At 43.6% G+C, this 25,000-nt stretch overlaps 1 protein-coding gene across 4 annotated transcripts in view; it reads right to left on the bottom strand.

The window, feature by feature from the left end:
* The window catches only part of LOC123498619, a 69,578-nt gene that overhangs the window by 10,397 nt on the left and 34,181 nt on the right, over positions 1–25,000 (bottom strand). For all 4 annotated transcript variants that reach the window (XM_045245899.1, XM_045245902.1, XM_045245903.1 and 1 more), the window contains exons 3-8: positions 3,522–3,734; positions 3,149–3,369; positions 2,522–2,733; positions 2,009–2,217; positions 1,481–1,657; positions 585–764 (exon numbers count right to left, since the gene is read on the bottom strand). In XM_045245899.1, coding sequence (XP_045101834.1) covers positions 585–764; positions 1,481–1,657; positions 2,009–2,217; positions 2,522–2,733; positions 3,149–3,369; positions 3,522–3,734 — 1,212 coding nt within the window. The remainder of the gene's footprint in view (positions 1–584; positions 765–1,480; positions 1,658–2,008; positions 2,218–2,521; positions 2,734–3,148; positions 3,370–3,521; positions 3,735–25,000) is intronic.

Below are 25,000 nucleotides of genomic sequence, written 5' to 3'. Positions count from 1 at the left end.
GTGTGTGTGTGTGTGTGTGTGTGTGTGTGTGTGTGTGTGTGTGTGTGTGTGTGTGTGTGTGTGTGTGTGTGTGTGTGTGTGTGTGTGTGTGTGTGTGTGTGTGTGTGTGTGTGTGTGTGTGTGTGTGTGTGTGTGTGTGTGTGTGTGTGTGTGTGTGTGTGTGTGTGTGTGTGTGTGTGTGTGTGTTGAATATCAAGGAAAAATCACAAGAGAAAAAAGTAACCAGTTTTAAGATTTTTTGCTAAGAGGCCTTTAAATGCTAAAGTAGTGTAAGAATCAATAACTACTTATGTTGCAATGCATTTACAAATATAATACTTCAGAAGAAACAAAAAATAGAAACTGCAACCAGCATTAGTACAAATTAACATCAAGTTCGAGAGAGATCAATGGATACCACCAAAAAACCCTGTAGGCCTGATGACTGAGGACAACATGCTGCGGTGAAGGCAACATTCTCTAGACGTGAGTACATACCATAACCAGGAAGAACACCATAAACCCATAAATCAAACTGGAGATGGATTGAAAATTAGCGTGAGATCTTACGAGCTTTCCTGGGACATGGAAGGCAGACTACTCACGGTGGCACAGCGGGGGAGGGCCATTCCATCGCTCGTCCAGGTCACACACCAACTCTGCGCGCCCGATGGTGGTATAGCCAGGGTCACACTCGTACTTCACTTGGCTCAGGTAGTACCGCGTTCCGTTAATGAGAGAATAACTGCCGTGGCGGATTGGCGCTGGCAGGCCACACTCCAGGTCTGAGGAGGAACAGAGTATGTCAACATTGGAGGCGAAGGTGTTCTTGGAGATGGAAGAGAAGTAAATTTGAGAAGAATGGCATGGAGGAGACTTAACATGAGAACAGCTATAGTGAAGATGATTCTGAAAGTGAAGGTTATTAAATATACACAATACTTCGTGGTACACGTAATAATTGCGTAATTTTGATAGTGGCAACTGATAAGAAAACCAGTAGCGTCGCCTGGCCTGGGCATCAAAGGCTTTAGCGCAAGATTTTTTTTTTAGTCCCGGATAATTCAACTTCAGAAGAAATAAAACAAAACTAAAAATCGAAAATCATGTAACCTCTCACATGTTTTAAAAACTGCATAGGGGAATATGACTTCCCTTCAGTCAAAATATTATTTTTTTGCTTTAATCCCTGTGTTATCTATACGCACATCATGTTTCTATCAATATAATATAATTCAACTTTGACACATTTTGAAGTCACCACAAGGCTAAACAAAGCACAGAAATAGTTTTTTGTTTTGTTTTTCCAGCATGGATACCTTAGACTTTTTAAAAGGACCTGGGCTCAGCCCCCAATGTTTTCAGTCCCAAAGAAACGCCCCTGAAGAAAACACGTCGAGATAAAAAGGAAGGTTAGAATATGATCTCTCTCTCTCTCTCTCTCTCTCTCTCTCTCTCTCTCTCTCTCTCTCTCTCTCTCTCTCTCTCTCTTGTGACTCACATCTACAGGTGGGCGGGAACTCGTTGAAGAAGCCGGACTCGAGGCAGGATCGCTGGGCGGGGCCGACGAGGGTGTGGCCGGGATCGCAGCGGTACTCCACCATACTGCCTACACTGAAGGTGTTGCCTACCATTGTTGAGTTTGGTGGCTGCTCCGGCTTTCCACATGTTTGGGGCCCTAAAGAGGAGAGGCATAAGTCACCATTGGAAGTTTTAAGTGTTTACTACAGAAATGTTACTGATGTAGGTTGGTTTTTAATTCACTGATATGAGTTAGTTGCGAAAGAAAGTCTGAATGAAATATATAAGTTGTATCACAACGTAATGATACCGCGGGGTTTTGTCATGATATACCTACGCTAACCAAGTAAAGTAAATCCACATGACATATCAATAATACGTGTGTGTATGTATATCATAAAACATAGATATGGAATATTTTCATGCTAGCATCATATACACTACATGTATTATCACAGCCCAACGCCATCCCTTCTCTCCTCGCCTCCCCGCCCACCGCAACACTCACGGTGCTGGCAGATAAAGTTGAGGCCTGCGTTACAGTTGGTGTCGGACCACAGCCATCCCTTGGTGCCATCAAAACGAGCGCAGTTCTCGTTACCACCAGGCAGGTTCCAAAAGGAGACGGATACATCGCGGCCGTTGATCCACTTCCAGTTGTTGGGATCCTCCGGGTCCCGCACGGCACCCATCCAGTACTGGCCGCTTGAGTCTCCCCTGGAATGTGAATGTGGAGTATAATCACATTTTCTTCCTCGCTTTCGTTGAAGAAATTGTGTGGAGAACTTTCGTATACATAAATCATAGCTTTGTATTATTTCTATCGAATATCTTTTCATCTTTCTATGTGATTGCTTATTTCATAATGTGCTTCTCTGTTTTCTGCATGTGGCCTCCAGCAGTCTCCCTCCAAAAACCAACAATATCGTGAGTCTCTCTAAAACCATTTCATTCCGATTTGTTGGGTAACCTTAACCCCACCAATCATTGATTTGGACCAGGGATCCCTTCATAACCTTACCTGTGTTTGCGCCACAGCTCCCAGCTCAGGAATCCTTGCAGGGCAGGATTTGTTTCGTCCACCAGCGATCCACCTCGACTGCGGCAAAATTCTAGAGCCTGATCGAACGTTTTTGGCTGTTGGTTGTAGAAAATGTAACACTTCCCGTTGTAAGTGGCGGTGCTGCCGGGAGGCTGGTCACGGAAAGACGGACACCTCTCTATCGGCAGAGCCTGCAAAGGTAGTGGTATATGAAAGTGAGCTGCCGACTTACATATAATTATTGTCCAGTCTCAGAACTATGGAAATATCGTTCTTTTTCATCATTATAGGAAATATGTTTCCATTCAAGTATGTGTGGACATTTTTCATATTTACTGTCGCAGAATAAAGAAGTAATAGTAACAAATCTTACGTGATATTTCTAAAGTATGCAATCAGTGTACTAGTCATAGTGCATGAGTGATGATGTAACTCTGCACGCATTTCGCGAGGATAACAGTAGACGAATCAGAAAACAAATGCTAATATATCAATACATTCCTTAGTACCTATATATATAGTGCAAATAAGTTAGGACAAAAGTGTGGAAAAAATAGCCCCACGCTGTGAACAATAAGCAGCGAATGTTTGGAGCGGAGGCCTCACCTGGTCCGTGTACACAAAGGCTTCACAAATGGACAGCTGCACACCAGGCGGACCCTCGATGTGCACGCTGACGAAGGCACCAGGCATAGGTGGGTTGCAGGGCAGGAACAGCGGTCGCCCTTCCTTCAGCAAGCCAATGAAACGGTTACAGATCGGATTGCTGTCTAGGTCTGGCCGGTTGTTGCCCACGCGCACCACCACCACAGCCGGCTGGTCCTCCGCTGCAGGAATGAGACACGTTTATACTGAGGATGTCTCAGGGGTCATAGGGTGTCGATGGGGCTTCACAGAGGAGAGGGGTTGATTCAAGGGAGATAGAGGGAGGGAAGGAAAGAGGAAGGGAGGACGGGAAGGTCCCTTAGCGATGACTTACCACAGCAGGACCTGCCGAAGTCCAGCCTGACGAGCTGCACCATGTAGGGTTCTAGAAGATTGACGTACCACCACGGCTGCCGCTCCTGTGCAGTCAGAGTGCAGGTGTCTGTGGTGAAACTTGTGGAGCTGGAGCCGTCAACCGCTTTCTGCGGGATGCCGCCCTCGGCCACTGACGACTGCATGGGAGCTTTGCCTGCCGCCACGTTGAGCACTGTGGGGCACCAAGAAACGATACTATTGATTTTGGGTAATATAACAAGAGACAATAACAATAAGAACAACAGTAATTAATTTTCAATAGAAACCTGTCAGATACGTAACATTCAAGCTAACGTGGAATGCACGTGTGTGTACACTTAAGAATAAGCCAATGTTAGCCTGTGGTCATGCGGCATAGCAGGGTGGCATGTTGACTCCCCACACAGAGGCCTTTGGGGCTGAGAGGAGCCAACATCCCACCCATCCTTCTCCCCTTGTGAAGATGTTAGGGAGGGATACGAACCACAGAATAAGGAGGTCAGGTCATGGTTTGGCATGTGCGGAAGAGAATGAAGGCAGAGTGATAAGATAATCAACTTCAGACAGACACGTTAACGTGAGTCACATGTTTAAGTCTTTAGACGTTTACGACCTTATCTGAATTTACGACTTCACTCTCCTCTTCCTTCTCTCTCTTTCTCTCTCTCTCTCTCTCTCTCTCTCTCTCTCTCTCTCTCTCTCTCTCTCTCTCTCAAACAACACGTAGGCAGGGTGCGTATAACAGGAGAGGAGTATGCAGCAGACGAGGCAAACTGATGGTCCCGTTGTATCTTCCTTGACAAACAGTCCACACACGTGCCTCCAGGCTTCCTTAAACACCGGCCCGTGAGCACAGCCCTTCCCTGCGGCGGCCCAACCCAGCTTGGCACACAGGGCAGCGTGCTCTTCCGTTTCGGTGGTTAAGCACGCGACCTCCAGAAGTAGGAAAGTGTGTAGTTGTATTTATCCGCTTGCAACGTTAACGGTGTGAGGGAAGATTGTGTGGTCTACTATAAATCTTTTTATATTAATGGATTTCATTTATATATTTACTTTTATAGCACCAATCTTTAATCCAATATGAATAATAGTTTGTGTGTGTGTGTGTGTGTGTGTGTGTGTGTGTGTGTGTGTGTGTGTGTGTGTGTGTGTGTGTGTGTGTGTGTGTGTGTGTGTGTGTGTGTGTGTGTGAGAGAGAGAGAGAGAGAGAGAGAGAGAGAGAGAGAGAGAGAGAGAGAGAGAGAGAGAGAGAGAGAGAGAGAGAGAGAGAGAGAGAGAGAGAAAATCTTCCACGAGTCAACGCCAAGGGCACAGTATCACCTCAAATTGACTCTCCTCACCTCATTAACTGAGTTCAACTTCCTCTCCTTTCCTCCTCCTCCTCCTCCTCCTACTAATCTTCATCTTTCTTTCATCCCCCATGCCTCTTTACTACTTCCTTCCTCTCTTCTCCTTCCCTCCATCCCTTTTCTTCTCCACAATCACTTAATTTCACCATTCGCTTTTCTATTACTCTAAAGTTCTCAATTATTTCTATTTTTTTTTTTTTTTTCAGGCTGACTTCTATGTCCCGTCATTGTACGAGAATTCTCTGCATTTTTCTTCCTTCACCCTCCTCCTGTTCCTTATATCATCTCAGTTTCCACATCAACGACTCCCCCATCAATTCGTCGTGAGAGATGGGATAGGATGGGAAAAAAAATAGGTGCACGTTGATGGAAGAAGGAGGGATTGGAAGATGGGAAAGAATGGCAGGGGAGAATGACGTGGAAAAGAGGGTCGGTAATAGAGAATAAAAGACAGTGAAGGAGAAAATGGAGGAAGAGGCGTGTCTAAGTAAAGTAATGGAGGTTTAAGAGTTGATGGTGGACGATGCGCGCACTGAAAAAGAAGAAGATGAAGAAGAAGAAGAAGAAAAGACGGGAAAACAAGAACGAAAAGAACAAGAACAAGAAAAAAAAGAGGATGAAGAAAAGAAGTGGTTATGCGGCTGGTGGTACTAGTAGTAGTAGTAGCAGCAGCAGCAGAAGCAGCAACAACAGCAGTAGTAGTAGCAGCATCAACAGCAGTAGTAGTAGCAGCAGCAGTAGCAGCAGTAGTGGTAATAGTAGTAGTAGTAGTAGTAGTAGTAGTAGTAGTAGTAGTAGTAGTAGTAGTAGTAGTAGTAGTAGTAGTAGTAGTAGTAGTAGTAGACGTATAGTCCAACATACAACACCAACTCTTGAATGAGGAAGGCAATGTGGGAGAGAAGAGGAAGAGAACACAAGTGGAAATAGGTAACGCTTGTGTGATGTGGATGAACTAACATCCTCACCAGGCACACCTTTCACGCCGCCCTAGGGAACCAAGTAGGCTGGAACAAGAGCCACGCAGCCGAGGAGAGCAGCAGAGGCGAAGAAAGCGAGTGATTGTGTTAATGTTAGGTGTTGTGGGTCGAAGCGAGAAAGAGCAAACAGTCTGCATGTAGTGGCCAAAGCAAAAACCTTTCTTGATATGTAAACAGGAGAAGCATTAACAGTTTTCCGAGTATTTTGTAAGAGGTTTCCCCTCCCCATGGCTTGTTTTCACGAGGATGGTCTGCTGGAAATACGTGAGCTATGAAGGCGTGAAATCGTGTTTAGCAATAGAGACGACTGACCATGAGAGAGAGAGAGAGAGAGAGAGAGAGAGAGAGAGAGAGAGAGAGAGAGAGAGAGAGAGAGAGAGAGAGAGAGAGAGAGAGAGAGAGAGAGAGAGAGAGAGAGAGAGAGAGAGAGAGAGAGAGAGAGAGAGAGAGAGAGAGAGAAAGGCAAGAAAAAAGAATAAATCAAATCAAATAAAAAGTTGGCAAATTTAACCATGGAGTTGCTTTTCTTCTTTCTTAATAGTTCAACTCGCAAGACGCACGAATAAAGTAGATTTGCAGTGACAAGGAAAAGAAACACCCATAATTCTTCATCTTTTTAACAGTTTATGCAGCAAGAAAGACAGAAAGAAAAAGAGAGAGAGAGATAAAAAAAAAAAAGTAACTAAAACACACAATCAAGAATTCAAAAGTTTACCACCAACGGAGTCAAAAGACAAAAAAGAGGAGGCAGATCCAACCCTTGCATCAACAGAGGAACACCGCGAGTCACGATGGATCCCACACAACCCCGAGGAACACTTGGGAGTGGAAGGAGGAGACCAATTTCTTGCGATTCTCTCCCATGACCATAACAACTTGTCGCACCGCCACCATCGCCGCCGTCACCACTGCTAGCCTTTGAGAACACGCGCGGCCTACAGGTGCGTGTTGGCGATTGAAGGTTAATTAGGATAAGAGGAAGTGATGGTGCTGAAGAGTAGTTAGTTAGACGTAATTGATAGTTATTAGCCTTTTTCTTGCTATGGTTGTTTTGAGAGAGAGAGAGAGAGAGAGAGAGAGAGAGAGAGAGAGAGAGAGAGAGAGAGAGAGAGAGAGAGAGAGAGAGAGAGAGAGAGAGAGAGAGAGAGAGAGAGAGAGAGAGAGAGAGAGAGAGAGAGAGAGAGAGAGAGAGAGAGAGAGATTAATTTTTTTTCCTTTACTACAAAAAGCTATTCATAAGACGAAAGTACAAAAAAAAAAAGAGTAAAGAGCTCCAGATCATTATTATGAGATTATTATGGGAAAATTGTGGTGCAGAAAATGAGTTAAGTAATGATATAATACTGACGTGTGAGAGTTCTAACTAATGAGAACACAAAGAGTAGATAAGGTCAAAGTGCAAGGAAGTAAAGCGAGCAGGTAATAAGGAAAAGGATGAGGGAAGGATAAGGCAGAGGCAAACACTGGTAAGTACCGTGATACTGTATTCATGCATAGAAGAACGAAATGCGTAACAGAGGTGAGTGAATGAATAAGGAAATGTTTTATTCTCAAATGATAGAAAAGGGAAGGACACAAGTAATAATTGAAGTAAAGAGGGAATAGGAGATGACCCAAACTCCCGTTGCGATTGCCAGATTCACTAAATATAGTAACATTTCACAGAAAATGTGGACTACTGAATATCGTATATTTTTGGATATTCTACTATCACATGCCGAGATATTAAAATTGCTTAAACATTTCTAAACACATATCTACAACATGAAGACTTTAATAGTAGAATTCAGATTATAACCACGCGTTGTGTTTTTTTGTTTGTTTTTATACTATCTCTTTGCCTGTGGCGAAAATTATTTAGTTATTCAATTGATGACTCAAAATTAATATGATATTTTCTCTCTTTGTAGGCTACGAAGTAGACTACAAGAAACCATGAACATGGGAAGCCCCGTAAATGAGTTTATTTTCATAACTAGAAATCAAAGTCAGATAATGAGATTATCTATTGCCAAACAATTCGTTCTGCATAGACGTTTTCAGCGTCACAAAGACCTAACGATGTTAGCTAATGGACAGTAGCCATCTTTTTCTTAGTCTAAAGGCACACCATGTTCAGGTTATGGCAAGACAAAGCTATGGGATACAGTGATAAAACACTGCACCACCCTCGGGCTATTTCGGTTTCGGCCGCAAATTTATTTTTTTCTCATAAGGAAAACCGAACAAAAAATACTCCACACTCTCCTTGTGAAGCATTAACCCCTGCAGAGGCGAGGAGAAATGTGTGTTAAGGTTTTGTGATGCATTAAAATCTCTAACATTGAAAGAGCTTGGTACACCTTGCGACTATATTTTGCTCTATATAATGATGTTAGTAGTATAAAATCACGTAACTATAATGAAATACAATGGTAGAATAAGAACGAAAAAATAGTGGAAGGAGTAAAAGCGTGGTAAATCAATAGATACATTGTAATATAGTGTTTAGAGATGACTACTTTACCGCGAGACGATGCTGACAATCTCCTGAATTAAACCAGCAGGCGAACACCGAAAACTTGTCAGTTTGTGTCCTCTCCTATTACAGGAGCAAACAGCATGCGGAGAGAGAAGGAATGACAGAGGGAAAGATCTTTTACCCCCACTATGAAAACGACAATGACGGAACACAAAGAAGATTGGTGGGCAAGAAATAACATGTGAAGACGCATAAGAGAAAGAAGAAACGGAGGTAATCAACGAAACAGAGGTATGACGACAAACGAACCAGTAAAGGGAGTAAATGGAGAGGAAAACTTAATGAAAAGTAAGAAATGGAAGAAAGTAAGCTATAACCAACAGAAGAGAAAGGAAAAATCAAATTACTAGAGGACAAGCAATGGTTGGAGAGAGAGAGAGAGAGAGAGAGAGAGAGAGAGAGAGAGAGAGAGAGAGAGAGAGAGAGCATAAAAGAAAGCTAGAAAATGAGGGAAGGAAAATAGGAAGAAGTGGGGAGTTAGAAAAGCTAGAGAAATGGAGATGAAGACCAGAACATAAATTGAAGAAGGGAAAGGAAAGATGATACAGGAGCAAGCAATTGTGGACAAGGAGAAAAACATATAGAGGAAAATGAGTTAAGAGGAGGAAGTGGGGAGGGAGTGAAGAGAGACCACGGGGGTGGTAAGAGGCAGCAGACCATGGCCACCACACTTCCCTCTCCTCGGTCATTCTTCCCACTCTCCCTCTCTGTTGTGAAGGATACAATTCCTCCTCCTCCACCTTTTTTTCATCACATTTTCCCTCTTCATCACCCTCTTCTCACTGTCACGTACATAATCATCTTCTCGCCTCACTTCACTTCCTTCTTCCTTTCCTTCACCATTCTATTTTGCTTGATTTTGTTTTCCTTTGTCGTCCTTGTTTCTCCCTCCTCGTATTACGTAATGATTGTGTCGCTTCAAAATACGATGATAGGTATACAGAGAGAGAGAGAGAGAGAGAGAGAGAGAGAGAGAGAGAGGATGGGCTAGAGGGGGCAGCTGTCTGTGTTCCTGGAGGTAACAACGTGGACGGAAGCTCTCCATTACATCTCACCCACCCCCTCTCCCTCCCCCTCCTTCTCCTCCTCCTCCTCCTCCTTAACCGTCTACGTACCTCAGCGACCCCTCCCCAGCCTTCCCCTCCCACACTGCCTATTTTTTTTTTTTTTTTTTTTTTTTTTTTGCCTTCAAAAGATCGTAATTTCCGTTTTCTTTTCTGTGTCGTCCCTCTTCTCTCGCTATTTCAAGGTCTTTTTGGCTGCTTCCTTCCCTCTACTTGTTACCATTCCTTCTCTTTATCTTCCTACTCCTACTCTTCCTCCTTCTCCTCCTCCTCCTCCTCCTACTACTACTACTACTACTACTACTACTACTACTACTACTACTTAGTCTTCTGTTCCTGCTCACTCAACTCCTCTTCCTCCTCCTCCTCCTCCTCCTCCTCCTCCTCCGCACCGGGGGAAGAGACGCCCTACTGGGAACTTAGCCAATAACAAGAAAGAGAGAGAGAGAGAGAGAGAGAGAGAGAGAGAGAGAGAGAACGCCTCCCGCGATTCCATCATTCTAAACAGACACCACGCGCGGAACTGGTCTCGCCGGGAGGTCATAGCGGGGATGAGACAGCGAGACCAGGTACTGAGAGGGCAGGGCAGGGACTGAAGATGGGGCTTGGCAAGGACGACGATACCACCTCACTAGAGACGAAGATGACAGCGACAACATGAATGAAGGAGTGGATGAGAACGAGAATGAGATGATCGGGGATGAAAACTGATATGAAAGATGAGGATACGGATGAGGGCACTGTGAAGACGAGAATGGAGATAAAAGAGAGAGAGAGAGAGAGAGAGAGAGATAGAGAAAGGTAACGATGTTGTCAAGAATGAGTAACATAAGACAATGACAAGAGTGAGAGCGAGGACAAAAGTGAAGATAAGAATTGGAGACAAATATGAGGACAAGGAAAGGAACAAACACTGAAGGTAAAAGAGGAAGAGGAGAAAAATGAAAACGAGGACAAGAGAGCGAGGACGAAGATCAAGATGGACATGGAAACTTATACGAAGACGAGGAAGAGAACAAAAAAGTAAGACGATGACGAGGTGGCCGCCAGAATTACATGTTTCCCTTCAGGTTGATTTGCCAAGTGACCCGAACAGGAAGTGACCCCCAAACCCTCCTCTCCTTCTGACTCTTCCCTCCTTCCTTCCTTCATTGCCTCTTCTGTATTTCCTTCTATTGGCTGTCTCGTTATACTTTCCTCCACTGATTCCTCCACCCATCTTCTAAGCCCTGATCTTCCTACCTCCCTACATTTCTCTCTCTCTTCCTCCCTCGTTTTCTCCATATAATTACACTTTTTTCTCCTCCATACTGTATACTTGGCTTTCTCTTCTACAATAGCCATAAAAGTTTACTACTGCTGCATGAAGTTTATTTTCCTTCATTTGTTTACTCCTTTCTTCTTTCCTCTCATTGTTTTTTTATGTTTTCTTCTATATTAACGTTGTGGTTCCTTGATTCACTTGTTATTTCTCTTAGCTAGTGTTTCTCATTTTTTTTTTCCTTTAGATTTCTGTTTCCACCAACATTGAGGTGCCAGTGACAACTTTTTTTGTTTCATACTTAAAGTCACGTGAGGGAGAAAATGTGTGGAATTTGTTGTAATTGTTACTGTTGTTTCTTCCTTTTTGTTCATTTGTGCACCTCCCTTCCGTCCTGTCATTCGCCTTTCTTATCTACCTCTCTCTCTCCAGTATCTTCCCTCCATCCTCTTCCACCTTATTATCCTATTTACATTCCTCTCCCCCATACCAATCAGCGCTCGATGCCTCTCTTCCTCCTCCTCCTCCTCCTCTTCCTACCCTCAACCGCATTCTTTTCCGTCCCTCCATTAAGATTTTCCCTCCTCAAATGTTGATATATATTTTTTTCCTCTCTATACCAGTCAGTGCTCAATGTCTCTCTTCTTAACCACATTATGACCATCCTTTCATATTTTTTTTTTCCTTCTCAAATGTTAAATTTACCTAATAACATAATTTCCTCTTTTCTTTCCGTATCAGTCAGTGCTCGATATTTTTCCCTTCTTCAAAATCGTTTTATCTTTTTCTGTAATTTTTTTCCTCCTAAAATTTTTACTTCACCTCATTATTTCCTATCTTTTTCTGGCTTCAAATTTATAGTTCTCTGCACTATTGGTCAATCAATATCCGCCTCAATCCCTCCCTCCATCAATTTCTCTCTTCCCCTCCCGCACTTTCCCTCCCTCTCTCCAGTGTCCGCGTTCCCCTCCACCCACGGTCAAGGTCGCAGCACTCTCTAACTGCGGGTTCCAATGTGACCGCTTTGTTACTTTCGTGCTTAGAATCGTTGCGCAGTGTGGGGAGTTCTAAGGCATACGTATGAGACAAATACGAATAGAGGGTGATAGACTCCGCAGTATAGGTGGTTCATGAAATGTAAAGTATTGAAACTCACAATAGCATAACTGTATTATATAATGTTAAAACTGTATTATAAAAATGTAATGGGAAAACTATACAACACTAGTCAATTCTACAATACATGACAGCATTTCGTAAGAGACTATTTAACACACACACACACACACACACACACACACACACGCCCGGTAGCTCAGTGGTTAGAGCGCTGGCTTCACAAGCCAGAGGACCGGGGTTCGATTCCCCGGCCGGGTGGAGATATTTGAGTGTGTCTCCTTTCACGTGTAGCCCCTGTTCACCTAGCAGTGAGTAGGTACGGGATGTAAATTGAGGAGTTGTGACCTTGTTGTCCCGGTGTGTGGTGTGTGCCTGGTCTCAGGCCTATCCGAAGATCGGAAATAATGAGCTCTGAGCTCGTTCCGTAGGGTAACGTCTGGCTGTCTCGTCAGAGACTGCAGCAGATCAAACAGTGAAACACACACACACACACACACATGAAGAAAAAAATAGATAAATGAATGAATATACAAAAAAAAAAAACAATCATAAATAAATCAAATAAAATAAAACAAAATGCGTAAATAAATAAACAATAGAATAAAGAATAAGATACCATTGTATATACGTAGGTAACAAACTCTCACAATTGGAAGTGACGCAAAATGATTACCTGGAAAGTCACCTACAAGACCTACATGTACACCTGGTCAGTGCCTCTCGATTCCCTACGGTTTCTTTCTCCCCAGGTTTCATCTGCCTCTCCCATCCCATCACCTCCCCATCACGCCTCACGCTCTCCCCGACTCCTTTCCCCATCACCTCCCTCATCATCTCCGAATCATCTCCCAATCACTAGTCTCGCTCTTCCCCCACTCCCTTCCTCCATCTTTTCCCCCACTCAACTCCAAGTCAACCCTCTCACTCTCCCCACGCCGTGCCAGTCACTTCGGGTGCCGGATACAAAATTCTGCAGGTAATGTGGGCAATTCCAAGTGCACGGCCTCATTCACCTTCCCGCGCCAGGTGAAACGCAGTGGCCGGGTGGCAGGTGCGCATCAAGGCTGGCAGCGCGACAAGGGAAGCGGTTCGTCACGCGTCACATATGCCACCACAGGGTAGCGCATTCATACGTACTATGCATAAGCGTCCATATGTATGCATGTTTGTATGCAAATTTGTAGTGAGAAAGGCGTACATAAATCGTATACATGCATATAGAGAAGTATACTCATTCATTAATATGAGCACGTGTACGCGCGCGCACGCATACGCGCACGCACACACACACACACACACACACACACACACACACACACACACACACACACACACACACACGCGCGCGAAGTATCTATTCCACTAAAAAAAAAATTATTACTTTTCATTAGCAGTTCACTCCTTGCACAACTCGAGATTCATACAACACATTCGTAATCGTTCCCTCTGTCTCCCCGGGTTGCGGGTTTCTCTCTAGATTACCTCCACCTTCCAATTACGCTGAGGCCCCGCACTTATCACTGGCAGGAAGAGAGAGAGAGAGAGAGAGAGAGAGAGAGAGAGAGAGAGAGAGAGAGAGAGAGTTAACAGTAAATCATTGACTCACGACGTATACAATAGACGTATCGTAAACATTTTTTCCCTCCCTCCATCTACTCCTGCCTACTTTTTCCTTCTTCCATCTTCTCATTTTTGTTAAATCATGACCAATGTTCTTCCATCATCTTATCCTTCTTTCCTCTCCTTTCCTTCCATCTCCTTATATCTACATATCTTCTTCCATTTCTCCCCCTCCAACACTTTCCTATCCTTCCATCTCCCTCCATGTATCTACTATCTATCTATCTTTCATCCCCTCCCTTCTCCTCCACCTCCTCCACCTCCTCCTCCAGGTCATAGTCATTGATTCCACCTGCCCACACCTGAACTGCTGGCGTCACAGGTAATGGCCAACCCTGCAAATAAGTGACGCTTCCTTCCTTGCCGTGAAGTCTGGCATCACTCTCATCTCTCGATCGCGTGCTAATGCTACCTACCTCGCCTAAACGAAAAGGCTCATGGCAGCAAACAGTAAATAACAGAACCTGATTTTTTCCTATTTGGGATGATGATATCTTTTTCAGAAATCGTTACAAATATGTTTGGAGGTGAAGAATTAAGGCTAGTAGTTTGTTTTTATATATAATATTTAGAATATGTTGTTCATTATGTTTGATTTTAGAGTATACATGACGTGTGCTTTAACTGTGTGTGTGTGTGTGTGTGTGTGTGTGTGTGTGTGTGTGTGTGTGTGTGTGTGTGTGTGTGTGTGTGTGTGTGTGTGTGTGTGTGTGTGTGTGTGATCATGAATCTTTCAGTTATCTGCTCTGACTGACAGCGTCCTCCTTCCCATCCTCTTCCTACTCCCACCCTATCCCATGTCTCCCGAATCCTTCAAGCGTACAAAACTGACAGATCTTTTTTCTTGTGTGTGTTCACTGTTTGATCTGCTGCAGTCTCTGACGAGACAGCCAGACGTTACCCTACGGAACGAGCTCAGAGCTCATTATTTCCGATCTTCGGATAGGCCTGAGACCAGGCACACACCACACACCGGGACAACAAAGTCACAACTCCTCGATTTACATCCCGTACCTACTCACTGCTAGATGAACAGGGGCTACACGTGAAAGGAGACACACCCAAATATCTCCACCCGGCCGGGGAATCGAACCCCGGTCCTTTGGTGTGTGTGTGTGTGTGTGTGTGTGTGTGTGTGTGTGTGTGTGTGTGTGTGTGTGTGTGTGTGTGTGTGTGTGTGTGCATTCAGAGAGTATAGTGGTGAAGTGTGGTCAGCACCAGCACGGGGCGAGAGGGAGCGCAGAGAGGGGGAGGTGACCCACTTCCCAAGCACAGTAACAAGTAATTTAACGTCTTTTGCGTTTGAGGAGAAACAGGAAAAGGCGGTGGAACAACAACAACGACAACTGACACATGGTACATAACACACCTCAGTGCACTAGACTTAGCGATTGGTGTGGTACATTTCCAACCAAGATTATATTAATGAAGGAACGGCTAAAAATGTTCAGTTGAGAAGAGTGATTGAGTTTTTATTATCAAAGAGGTTGCATTTCTATAAAAGGTGAGAGTTGGCTGATTACTATAGGAATTTAGGTTTTCAGTCAATTCACCTCGTCAGGTTTTCAAACATGAAAGAATTTGAGGCTTTGAGTCAAGACGGGTTTTGCAGATTCTCCTCCTCCTTCACTCGCTAAGAAGAGAATAGTCAATCATATAAAAGGAATCATGTACCATTGCCTGCAATACCAGCTGAGAAAGTCACTTGCGAAATAATGACGTGAAATGTAGAGGGAAAATGAGAAGTGCACGGCATTTAGTGGAACCTTCATAGATCAAAGGAGGGAGATTTGGTGATGGGATTCCCTTATGGATCTTCAGCAGAGGTAAGCAGCGGTCATTCACAAAGGCAGAACGACCGGAGGGATCTTCAAATGTCGACAGATCCTGGAGAAAAGCAGAAGTTGGTAACCATCACATCGTTAGAATGAATGGAAAAACCTTAAGATGATGACACACGCGTAGAGAATGACACAGAATGCAGACTGTAGAGCATCCACAACAAGAGTTCACATGGAAAGACAATAAAATGATGATAGAGTATGGAGAAAGACAGAAAAGACAAGAAGTTCGGTAACCACATATAGCGTTAGAATGACAGGAAGAATCTTAAGATGATGACATACAAGTAGCAAGGCACAAAATAAAGATAGGTATCCATCTACAGCAACAAAATCAACTGGAAGAAATCCAAGATGATAGAGAGAAAGGCACAGAGCAGAGATAGGTAACCATCTACGACAGTAACAACGACAACAACAACAACAACAACAACAACAACAACAACAACAACAACAACAACAGCTCGACTTGAAGAATATTATGATGCTGAAAGAAAGGCAGAGAATACAGACACTGGAAGCCACGTAAACTGGAACGACAAAGTGATGGAGCAAGTGCGTGCCCTTTTTCCACTCAGCCTTCCACCTCTTGATGTTTGGTGGAGTAACTTGTCGGCAAGTAACAGCTTACCTACGTAAAAAGGAAGATGGCTGACATAAAAAAGAAAAAGGAGCTAGGGTCACCTAAAACAATCAGACCATTCAGCTGCATGCCTCTCTCTCTCTCTCTCTCTCTCTCTCTCTCTCTCTCTCTCTCTCTCTCTCTCTCTCTCTCTCTCTCTCTCTCTCTCTCTCTCTCTCTCTCTCTCTCTCTCTCTCTCTCTCTCTGAGTGGAGAAAGGCACGCACTGGTTCCATCACTTTGTAGCTTCAGTTTACGTACAGCTGTAGATTGAATGAAAGGGTCATCAGATGATAACAATAATAATATAGAATTACGAGAAAGGCACGGAATACGAGATTAGTAACCACCTATAGCAGCTGATCGACCGGAGAAGAGAAGGTAGATGATGGCATGAACAAAATTACACAGTCGAAAAATAAGTGGTTTAGAAAATATAGATTCACGTCAGAGTATCGAAAGTCTTGAAAATCCCTCAGACCACAAGGGTTTCACCAGGATCCCTTCCATATGACGGCCAGAATGCAGCGATGGAATTACTACCAAGAACACCGCCCCTGGATATCCCTCGGTGGTCGCACGGAGAGTCTTTCCCTCCGGTAAGAGTTTGGAAAAGCCTCATGAAGTAGGGTATTTGTTTCATGACAGTGACAGAACACAAAGCACACAGTAGGTCTTCTTTACAATCAATGACCCTTGTCTTATGATAACTGGGACTTATTTTGTAGGTGGGTCTTTTTTACATAATCAGTGGATCTTTTTAAAAATCAGTGGGCATATTTTTATATATTTTGTTGCCCTCTTACATAAAAAAAAGAGGTAAACACACAAACGTAGAATGGAAAATATTTGGCAACAAGAATGGGAGGGGAAAAAATTAAATGAAAGAGGAAGAACATACAACAATAGACGATGGTCTGAAATATTACAGCAGTCAGTCACTCGTGTTTGTGTCGAGCAGAGTGTAACTTTGGTGGTGGTGGTGGTGGTAATGACGGCAGGAGTGATGGTGACACTGCACTGTATAAGAGCGGTGTAGAAACATTGCTCGCCATTCAATTATTGTTCGATTTACGATAATCTGACGCAATATCATCCTTATTCATTCTATTGATCTTTCTTCACGTGTTGTTCCGCTCAAAATAAACTGACGTAATGAACCTTAATCTTTCCTCACTATTCTTCTTATATGTGGTGACTTGAGGAAATGTAACAAAACTTTATTTGATCTTTCCCCACAAATATCCCTCTTTCTATACGTGGTGACTTAAGAGGAAGAGTGACATAACTTTAATCTATCCACACAATTATTCCTCTTCTACGGGTACTGACTTCATTGACATAACCTTTATCAATCGCAATAAATATTTCTGTTTCTACTTAAGGAAACATAACCTCAACCTTTCCTTACTAGAGTGAAGTTATTAGGTAACCAGCTTCCTAAACCCTCGTAATCACTGGAATAGGTCTAAGGTAAGCTGGCAATTACCTTCCCTCCTTATGGTCCAGCACCTGGCGTCCTTCTCGTTCGCCAGAGCTGTTAATTACACACAGTCGCTCTTCCCCCCACAGGCCAGACCACGAACAACTCCCACGCGCGCATCCGAGGAACAGTTACTCGCCAGCCACACCAAGAGGGGGCGCCAGTAAGGTAGGGGGAGAGGGGAGACGGAAGAGAAGATATAGAGGAGAGATGATGATGACAGAGTAGCGGCGATGAACGTTCACATCTTAGGTTCGTGTGCGTGTATGTGTGCTATTACCTCTAACTAATGGCGTGGTATATGTGTGTGGCATGTCTGTATGTATGTAGGTAAAAACACGGCGATTCATTAAGGTTAGTAAAATTTATCGCATGACGTGATTTATGTGTGGATATCTCTTCATCCTTTTAGGATACACTAAGAAAGAAATCAATGTTACTTCTACATCTCCCCAGGTAAGCCTCCCGGCACTCCAATACCTGCACGTCGCTTACAAGAACCGCGTGTCTTTCCGCCCCAATAACACAGTTTCCCCGGAGTGCCTCGCCCGGCCGGAAGACTACCAAGAACCGGTTATAGTCGATTCACCTCCCCAGTCTTCGCACGTTGGTGGTCACTTGACCTCACTGACTCAGTCAAATTGGACCATCGGGACTTGAAAGGCCTGATATTCTATCACAGGATGCCTATAGGTCAGAATGAAGGCCTGAATGCTGGGCTTGGTTCACAATCTCCCAGACCATTGCCGGACCCTCAGGGGCTCCAAAAAACAGTTAATCACAGGGTGGCCTTATGCTAATGGAGGTCTCCTTTGTGCAGGTCTTATGAATGTTGTGGCTGAGGGGTTTGTTGTTGTTGTTGTTGTTGTTGGTGGTGGTGGTGGTGGTGGTGGTGGTGGTGGGGGTGGCAGAGAGGAGTAGAGCAGACTGGAGGAGGAAGTGGAATGGGTGGTGGTGGTGGTGTTGGTGGCTAAGAGGAGTAGAGCAAACTGGAGGAGTTGGAATTGGTGGTAGAAGTGAGGGAGCCTCGTCAGTCAGGAGTGTCGCTGAGTGTGTTGTCACGTCACCCAGTCACGTAGACACGGCTCAAGTGATTCACAGTCATTTTCACTGGTTCCGCGTGGCTTTGCTCCACTTCCACCATCTTGAAACGACTTGCTTTAATTAAAGCACAGCCGCTGCCCAGGGGAAAGGCAAGGTCTGCAAGCTGACGCGCGAGCCTTAGGCCTTCGATTTTCTCCAGCAAGGCGTGCCAGTGCCGCAGGTCAACTTTTTGCACTTCTACAATCTCTCCCATTACCGCCACCACTATAAGCTCGTCTGGGGCGCGGCTTCCAGCAGCTCAAATAATTGAATGAACGTACTAATACTGCATCGTCTGTTCCGTCCAGCGTAAAGAGGATCTATAAATAGCCCACTGTGTGTTCAACCTACTTTTCTATCGTGTACTATCGGATGTAAAGAAAGAAATGTACTTAAGAGCTATTCACCAACAACCCTGTAAGGAAAGAGGTACGAGCTTCAGAATAACCGGACTGAGCAAAATATCACTTTGAATCATCCCCATCATACATACACATACACACACACACACACACACACACACACACACACACACACACACACACACACACACTCTGATTCCTGATAACACAAGCATAGATTACTCTGCTAGTCACTGCCTGAACATTAAGACTAGTCCTGCCATAATACCCGCTGGTACTGACGATGCTTTTCCCACTCCGCTGCTGCAATGAGGTCATGTGGCTGTAGTGGCCAGCGGCTCTCACGGGAGTTTCATGAAGGAGCCATGTTACGGCTGACTCGGTCCGGCTCGGTTTAGCTCAGGCCTCCAGTGACTACATTCCTAGTGTGATGAGAAGCGGGTCGGGGAAGTGGAAGACCGCAGCCTCTGTGTTCAGTATACTTGTAATTGCTTGGCTCGCAGGCTGCCATATACGTGCACATGAGAGACACTCATCATGCAACGCTCAACTTGGTGCTCTGCCCATAGCGTGAGAGTCTGGCAGAGACATGGAGAGGGATTATAGTATAGGAGTATAGTATATGAGAAGGGAAGTTAAAGAAGAAGCATTAGTGAATAGTAAAAGAGATAAAGAAACTCAAATTATCAATTGATCCTTGAAGGAGACTGGTAAGAGAAGAAAGAGAAGCAGTAGGAAAGTATGGATGATGAAAAGTAGAATGAGAGAGAGAGAGAGAGAGAGAGAGAGAGAGAGAGAGAGAGAGAGAGAGAGAGAGAGAGAGAAACTCATATCATCTTTTCTTTAGTTACTCTTATCAAAATTATTCTAGCTAGTAATCTATACCCATCAACACCACCACCATCACCAGACAACACTGCCTCCCACCCTATCATCGCCATCACTTCACTTCTACAACTACCTCGCCCCAACCCATCCATGAACCTTCCCATACGCCACCCCGCCTATCATCCTCTTCCACCCTACCTATTCACAGCCTGAGACGACGCAACACCATCTCCAACTTTTATTTTATTTTTTTCGTTTTTTAAATGTCCCGGCTTATAGCGCTTATAGGTAACTTGAAGAGTATTTGGAAGCGCTGTTAAGCTTCCACCCATTAGTGGCGCATGCAATTTTATCTATATTGGTACCCATATTAGGGCCCATATCACCACCCAAGCTCATCTTTGTGTAACTACCAAGAACCTGGGTATCATGGTGACATGTAGGTAACTTTAAACCACTCGACAAATGGCAAAGTATCAAGGCGATACGTGGTAGGATTCGAACCTACGCATGGACGTCTACCCGATCCCACGCTTACCACCTTATCCACTATGCCACCGCCTCCCCTACACAACCACAGATATAGTTGATGCAATATTGGTCTGAAGTCGGGTAAGATTTTGAACACTATGGCAGAGTGTGTAATTCACTGTTTGATCTGCTGCAGTCTCTGACGAGACAGCCAGACGTTAACCTACGGAACGAGCTCTGAGCTCATTATTTCCGATCTTGGCACACACCAGGGACAACAAGGCACACACCACACACCGGGACAACAAGGTCACAACTCCTCGATTTACATCCCGTACCTACTCACTGCTAGGTGAACAGGGGCTACACGTGAAAGGAGACACACCCAAATATCTCCACCCGGCCGGGGAATCGAACCCCGGTCCTCTGGCTTGTGAACCCAGCGCTCTAACCACTGAGCTACCGGGCGGGTAGAGCAAACTGGAGGAGGAGGTGGAATTGGTGGTAGAAGTGACGTATAGTAGTGAAAGGGCCAAATCATGTAATAAAGTAAAATTCGTCACTAACTTTTAAAGTTCTTCAGCAAATCAAGGAACTTACTATTGTGTGTGTGTGTGTGTGTGTGTGTGTGTGTGTGTGTGTGTGTGTGTGTGTTATTCACCATGGTCGTCTACTGGTCACCCAGCTAACCTTTCCCCTACGGAAAGAGCTCATCGCTCATACTGATTGATCTCCGGGTACGACTGAGACCACATCACACTCTCCACACACCGGGAAAGCGACGCCATAACCCCTCGAGTTACATTAAGAGGCTTGCTCATTTGCCTCGCGCTTCCCGGGACTCGAACCGGGGCCCTCTCGGTTGTGAGCCGACCATGCTAACCACTACACTACGCGGTATGTGTGTGTGTGTGTGTGTGTGTGTGTGTGTGTGTGTGTTTTTCAATGCTTATGACACACAGTTCTTGACATACAGAATACTCTGACACACATCATATTAGTTACTTAAGGACATCCTACACAATCTCCTCCTCTTTCTCGTTCAACACTCATCTCTGAACATTAGATTGGTTAAATATTGAAAACCCAATTCTTCTAATCCATATTCCTCCACATGAATGATTGATTAAGATTTCGTGCTAGACACAAAGTACTGTGCAGTGTGGCGTATAGTAGTGAAAGGGCCAAATCATGTAATTAAGTGAAAATTCGTCACTAACTTTTTAAGTTCTTCAGCAAATCAAGGAACTTACTATTGTGGGTGGCGTGGCTAATTCAAGATTCTGCGCAAGATTTGTAGCGATGTGCAGTGTTGCATGTCGTAGTGAAAGGGCTAAATCATGTAATACTGTGAAAATTCGAGTTTCGTTTTTTTTTTTTTTTTATTGGTCAGCGAATCAGAAGACCTGTGATTGATGGGAAAGACACTAAATAAAGTGAAAACACGTGAGATATATCACACGACTATTATCTGTAACTGTACATTCACATTCCCAGCCAAAGAAGGTAGAGAGTCCAACATTCTCACACGTACACACACACACACACACACACACACACACACACACACACACACACACACACACACAGCCACCCATCACTTCATTATACTACCCCCCTCGCACATTCTCTCCGGTCACAGCCCACACTCACCCGTGACGACTTTCAATAAATCAGCCCAAGTCATTGTTAGTATATACACGTTTCCCAATGAACATTCACTTCCTAGATCCCGCGCGCTCCATCAAATGCCATTCTCTCCCCCGGTAATATTTTAGGGTGAGAATTGTACACACAGAAGGAAAGTCATAACTTGATGGAGTTCTTTGCTGTGTTATTATAGCAAGCTTGACTCATTTTCCACGCCACGAACGCCACACTACGCCATACTTATTAGTGTACTTAGTGAATTATGGGAGTTATTAGTGTATGGCGTGGAGTGTAATACTTACGTGTACGTGTGCGTGTATCAGATACTGGAAAGGGGAGGGAGAGAAAAAACTGGAAGAAGCATTATCAGTGCAAATGTAAACCGGCTGACATCATGGATAAGAATTATTAAACTTTCACATCCACTGGTAATCTTGTAATAAATCTGAATGAAGAACAGCCATACTGATAACCCATGGAAAAAAGAGGAAGGAGAGAGAGAGAGAGAGAGAGAGAGAGAGAGAGAGAGAGAGAGAGAGAGAGAGAGAGAGAGAGAGAGAGAGAGAGAGAGAGAGAGAGAGAGAGAGAGAGAGAGAGAGAGAGAGAGAGAGAGAGAGAGAGAGAGAGAGAGAGAGAGAGAGAGAGAGAGAGAGAGAGAAACTTACATTCGCGACATACTCAAGTAAAGGACCACCCCGACGCACCATGAGAGTCTTATTAGGATGCCGGACCATCAATAAAGTGTGACCAGATTCTTGTTACAGCCCACCCGACTCTCACACCACCTACGTAGGCACTCGGTAAATAGGATAAACAACTATGCCATCTGCAGGAACCAGTCACACACACACACACACACACACACACACACACACACACACACACACACACACACACACACTTACACTTTTAGCTGATTCTCGCTAATTTTTAATCAATTTTTTGCAGACCTATCTTATTATGTTTTCCTATTTACCTAAGGTATACTTTTATAACATAATTTTCTATTTTTATCTAACGTGTGTGTGTGTGTGTGTGTGTGTGTGTGTGTGTGTGTGTGTGTGTGTGTGTGTCCTTATCACCCACAAGGCAGCCGTCAGGACGGTCAGGGAAGGCAAGACTGAATCAAATACACTTCTCATCTCCAGTAATTAGCGTTCTCGAGGCGCTCAGGAAGGAATAGAATCACCGCTTTAGCATTCTTGGCGTCCATTGTAATCCACTCCACTGCTCCCCGCAACAATAGCGCGGGGACCTGAACAAATCCAAAGCCAGCCATTCACGGAGGATTCTCTGAATTCTGGCAAGTTATGGTGTGGGATAGAACGTCGGTGTTAATATGTCAGAAACATTGCGTTGATAAAGGAGCTATTCTCACGGGAAACATCAAATCAAGGCTCATGTAATCTTAGAGTAGAAATATTTGCTTTGTTTTCAATATTTTCTATAGAAGCGTGAGCATTTGAATCTTAAGAAATTACGTATATTATGCTAATAAAGCGAGAAGAATATCTAATAAAAGCATCCCTTCATCAGTCGATTTTTTCATCTGAATATTTTCTATAGTGATGTGAGAAGATTGATATGATTAGATATGATTAGAGAGCAGAAATATCACGCTCAAAGATTAAATATTGACCCCACGCAAACGTATTTCAACAGTGAGAGAAGAAATGTATGCTTCTGTTTCAATATTTTTTTTCATAACAACGTGAGAATGATGATCTTTTGAAGACATAAATATCATGCTCAGAGATAAGGAATCCACGCCCACGGAAAATATATCAAAGTCTCATTTAAAATATGTAAAAAAGAAAAATCTACTTTGACATCAACATTCACTACATTACATAACACTTCTCGTGATAGTACTACTACAAGACAATATTGATATTTAGGAAGCAAAATTTTAGAAATATTTTTTCTAGTTTTTTCTTAGCTACATAACCTTATGCAAAAATACGAAAGGAAAAAATGTGACAGCAAAAGATAGAATTCATATTCTCATCAATTGAAATATTTATTCAAATCTCGACTCAGCAACAACATTTCTCCATATTACGTAATACTATAGAAAACACAATAACCTCCTTCACTTTACGTACAGCCTTACCCTGAGGGTCCAGAGACAACGCCTTAAGCCTTTTACTGGTGATAACACAATAACGTCTACCACCCACCATATTGTCTCCTCCCTTCCGCAAAAAAAAAAAAAAAAAAAAAAAATCCAAGAGAAAAATCAATACAAATTTGAAGATACCTTGAAACTTATTTCTTTAACACCACCAAATCGTGAGAAAAAGGAAATACATATTCAAGCGAAGAGTTCCAGAGAATAGGATTAAAAAAGCCTCGAAGGAAAACAGTTGATTACGTATAAAGTCAAACATTAGATAATAGATTATACTGAAAAACAGACGCATGAAATTAGTGTAAACAATGTGTTAAAACTTACAGGAAATGATGCAAAGAAATGGTCTGAGGCAAAGTAACACTGGGTACAAATGTTTGAGCTTCAGGTCACTGTTTTGTTCACCTGGTCAGCCTTTGCCTCTGTCTCATCACCTACCTGGACTTCTGCCAAAGGTAACACACAAACCACGCCACTCCAGTTCACCCGCCCATCCTTCCATCCTTCCTTCTCTTACTCTCCTTCCTGTGGTACCTCCTACTCATTGTTATTCTTTTTATCTTATTTTCTCCTGGCTTCTTTCTTCCTTTTCTCAGTCTTATTCTTCCCTTTCTTTTCTAGTCTTTCTTTTTTACTCAGTGACGCTTTTCTTCTTGTTCTTTTCTTATCCTCCTCCTTCTCTTTCTCTTTACTATCCAGCGTTCATCTTCCTCTCTAGCTCTTTCCTCCTCGTTCTCCTTTTCATCTTTTCCTTTCTTATTATGTTTTATTCTTACTTATCTATTCTCTTCTCCTCCTCCTTCTCCTCCTCATCTTTCCCTTTTTTATTATGCTTTCTTCTTCCTTAGCTCTTCTCTCTTGCTTCTCCTCCTCCTCCTCCCCTTTCATCATGGACTGATCTTCGTGGGAAGTCAATTTGCCGCAACAGGAAAAGTTTCTCAAGCAAAAACATAAACAAACGAGATGGATGCTAGAGAGAAGAGAAGGAAGAGAAGAAGAGAGAAGAGAAAATTACTGCTAGTACTACTTCTACCACTACTCTAATGATAGAAGTTGTAGTAATGATAGCAAAAACAAT

The sequence above is a fragment of the Portunus trituberculatus genome, chromosome 48 (genome assembly GCF_017591435.1).
Source record: "Portunus trituberculatus isolate SZX2019 chromosome 48, ASM1759143v1, whole genome shotgun sequence".
In the NCBI taxonomy this organism is placed as follows: domain Eukaryota; kingdom Metazoa; phylum Arthropoda; class Malacostraca; order Decapoda; family Portunidae; genus Portunus; species Portunus trituberculatus.
This window is presented reverse-complemented; position numbering and strand designations above follow the sequence as displayed.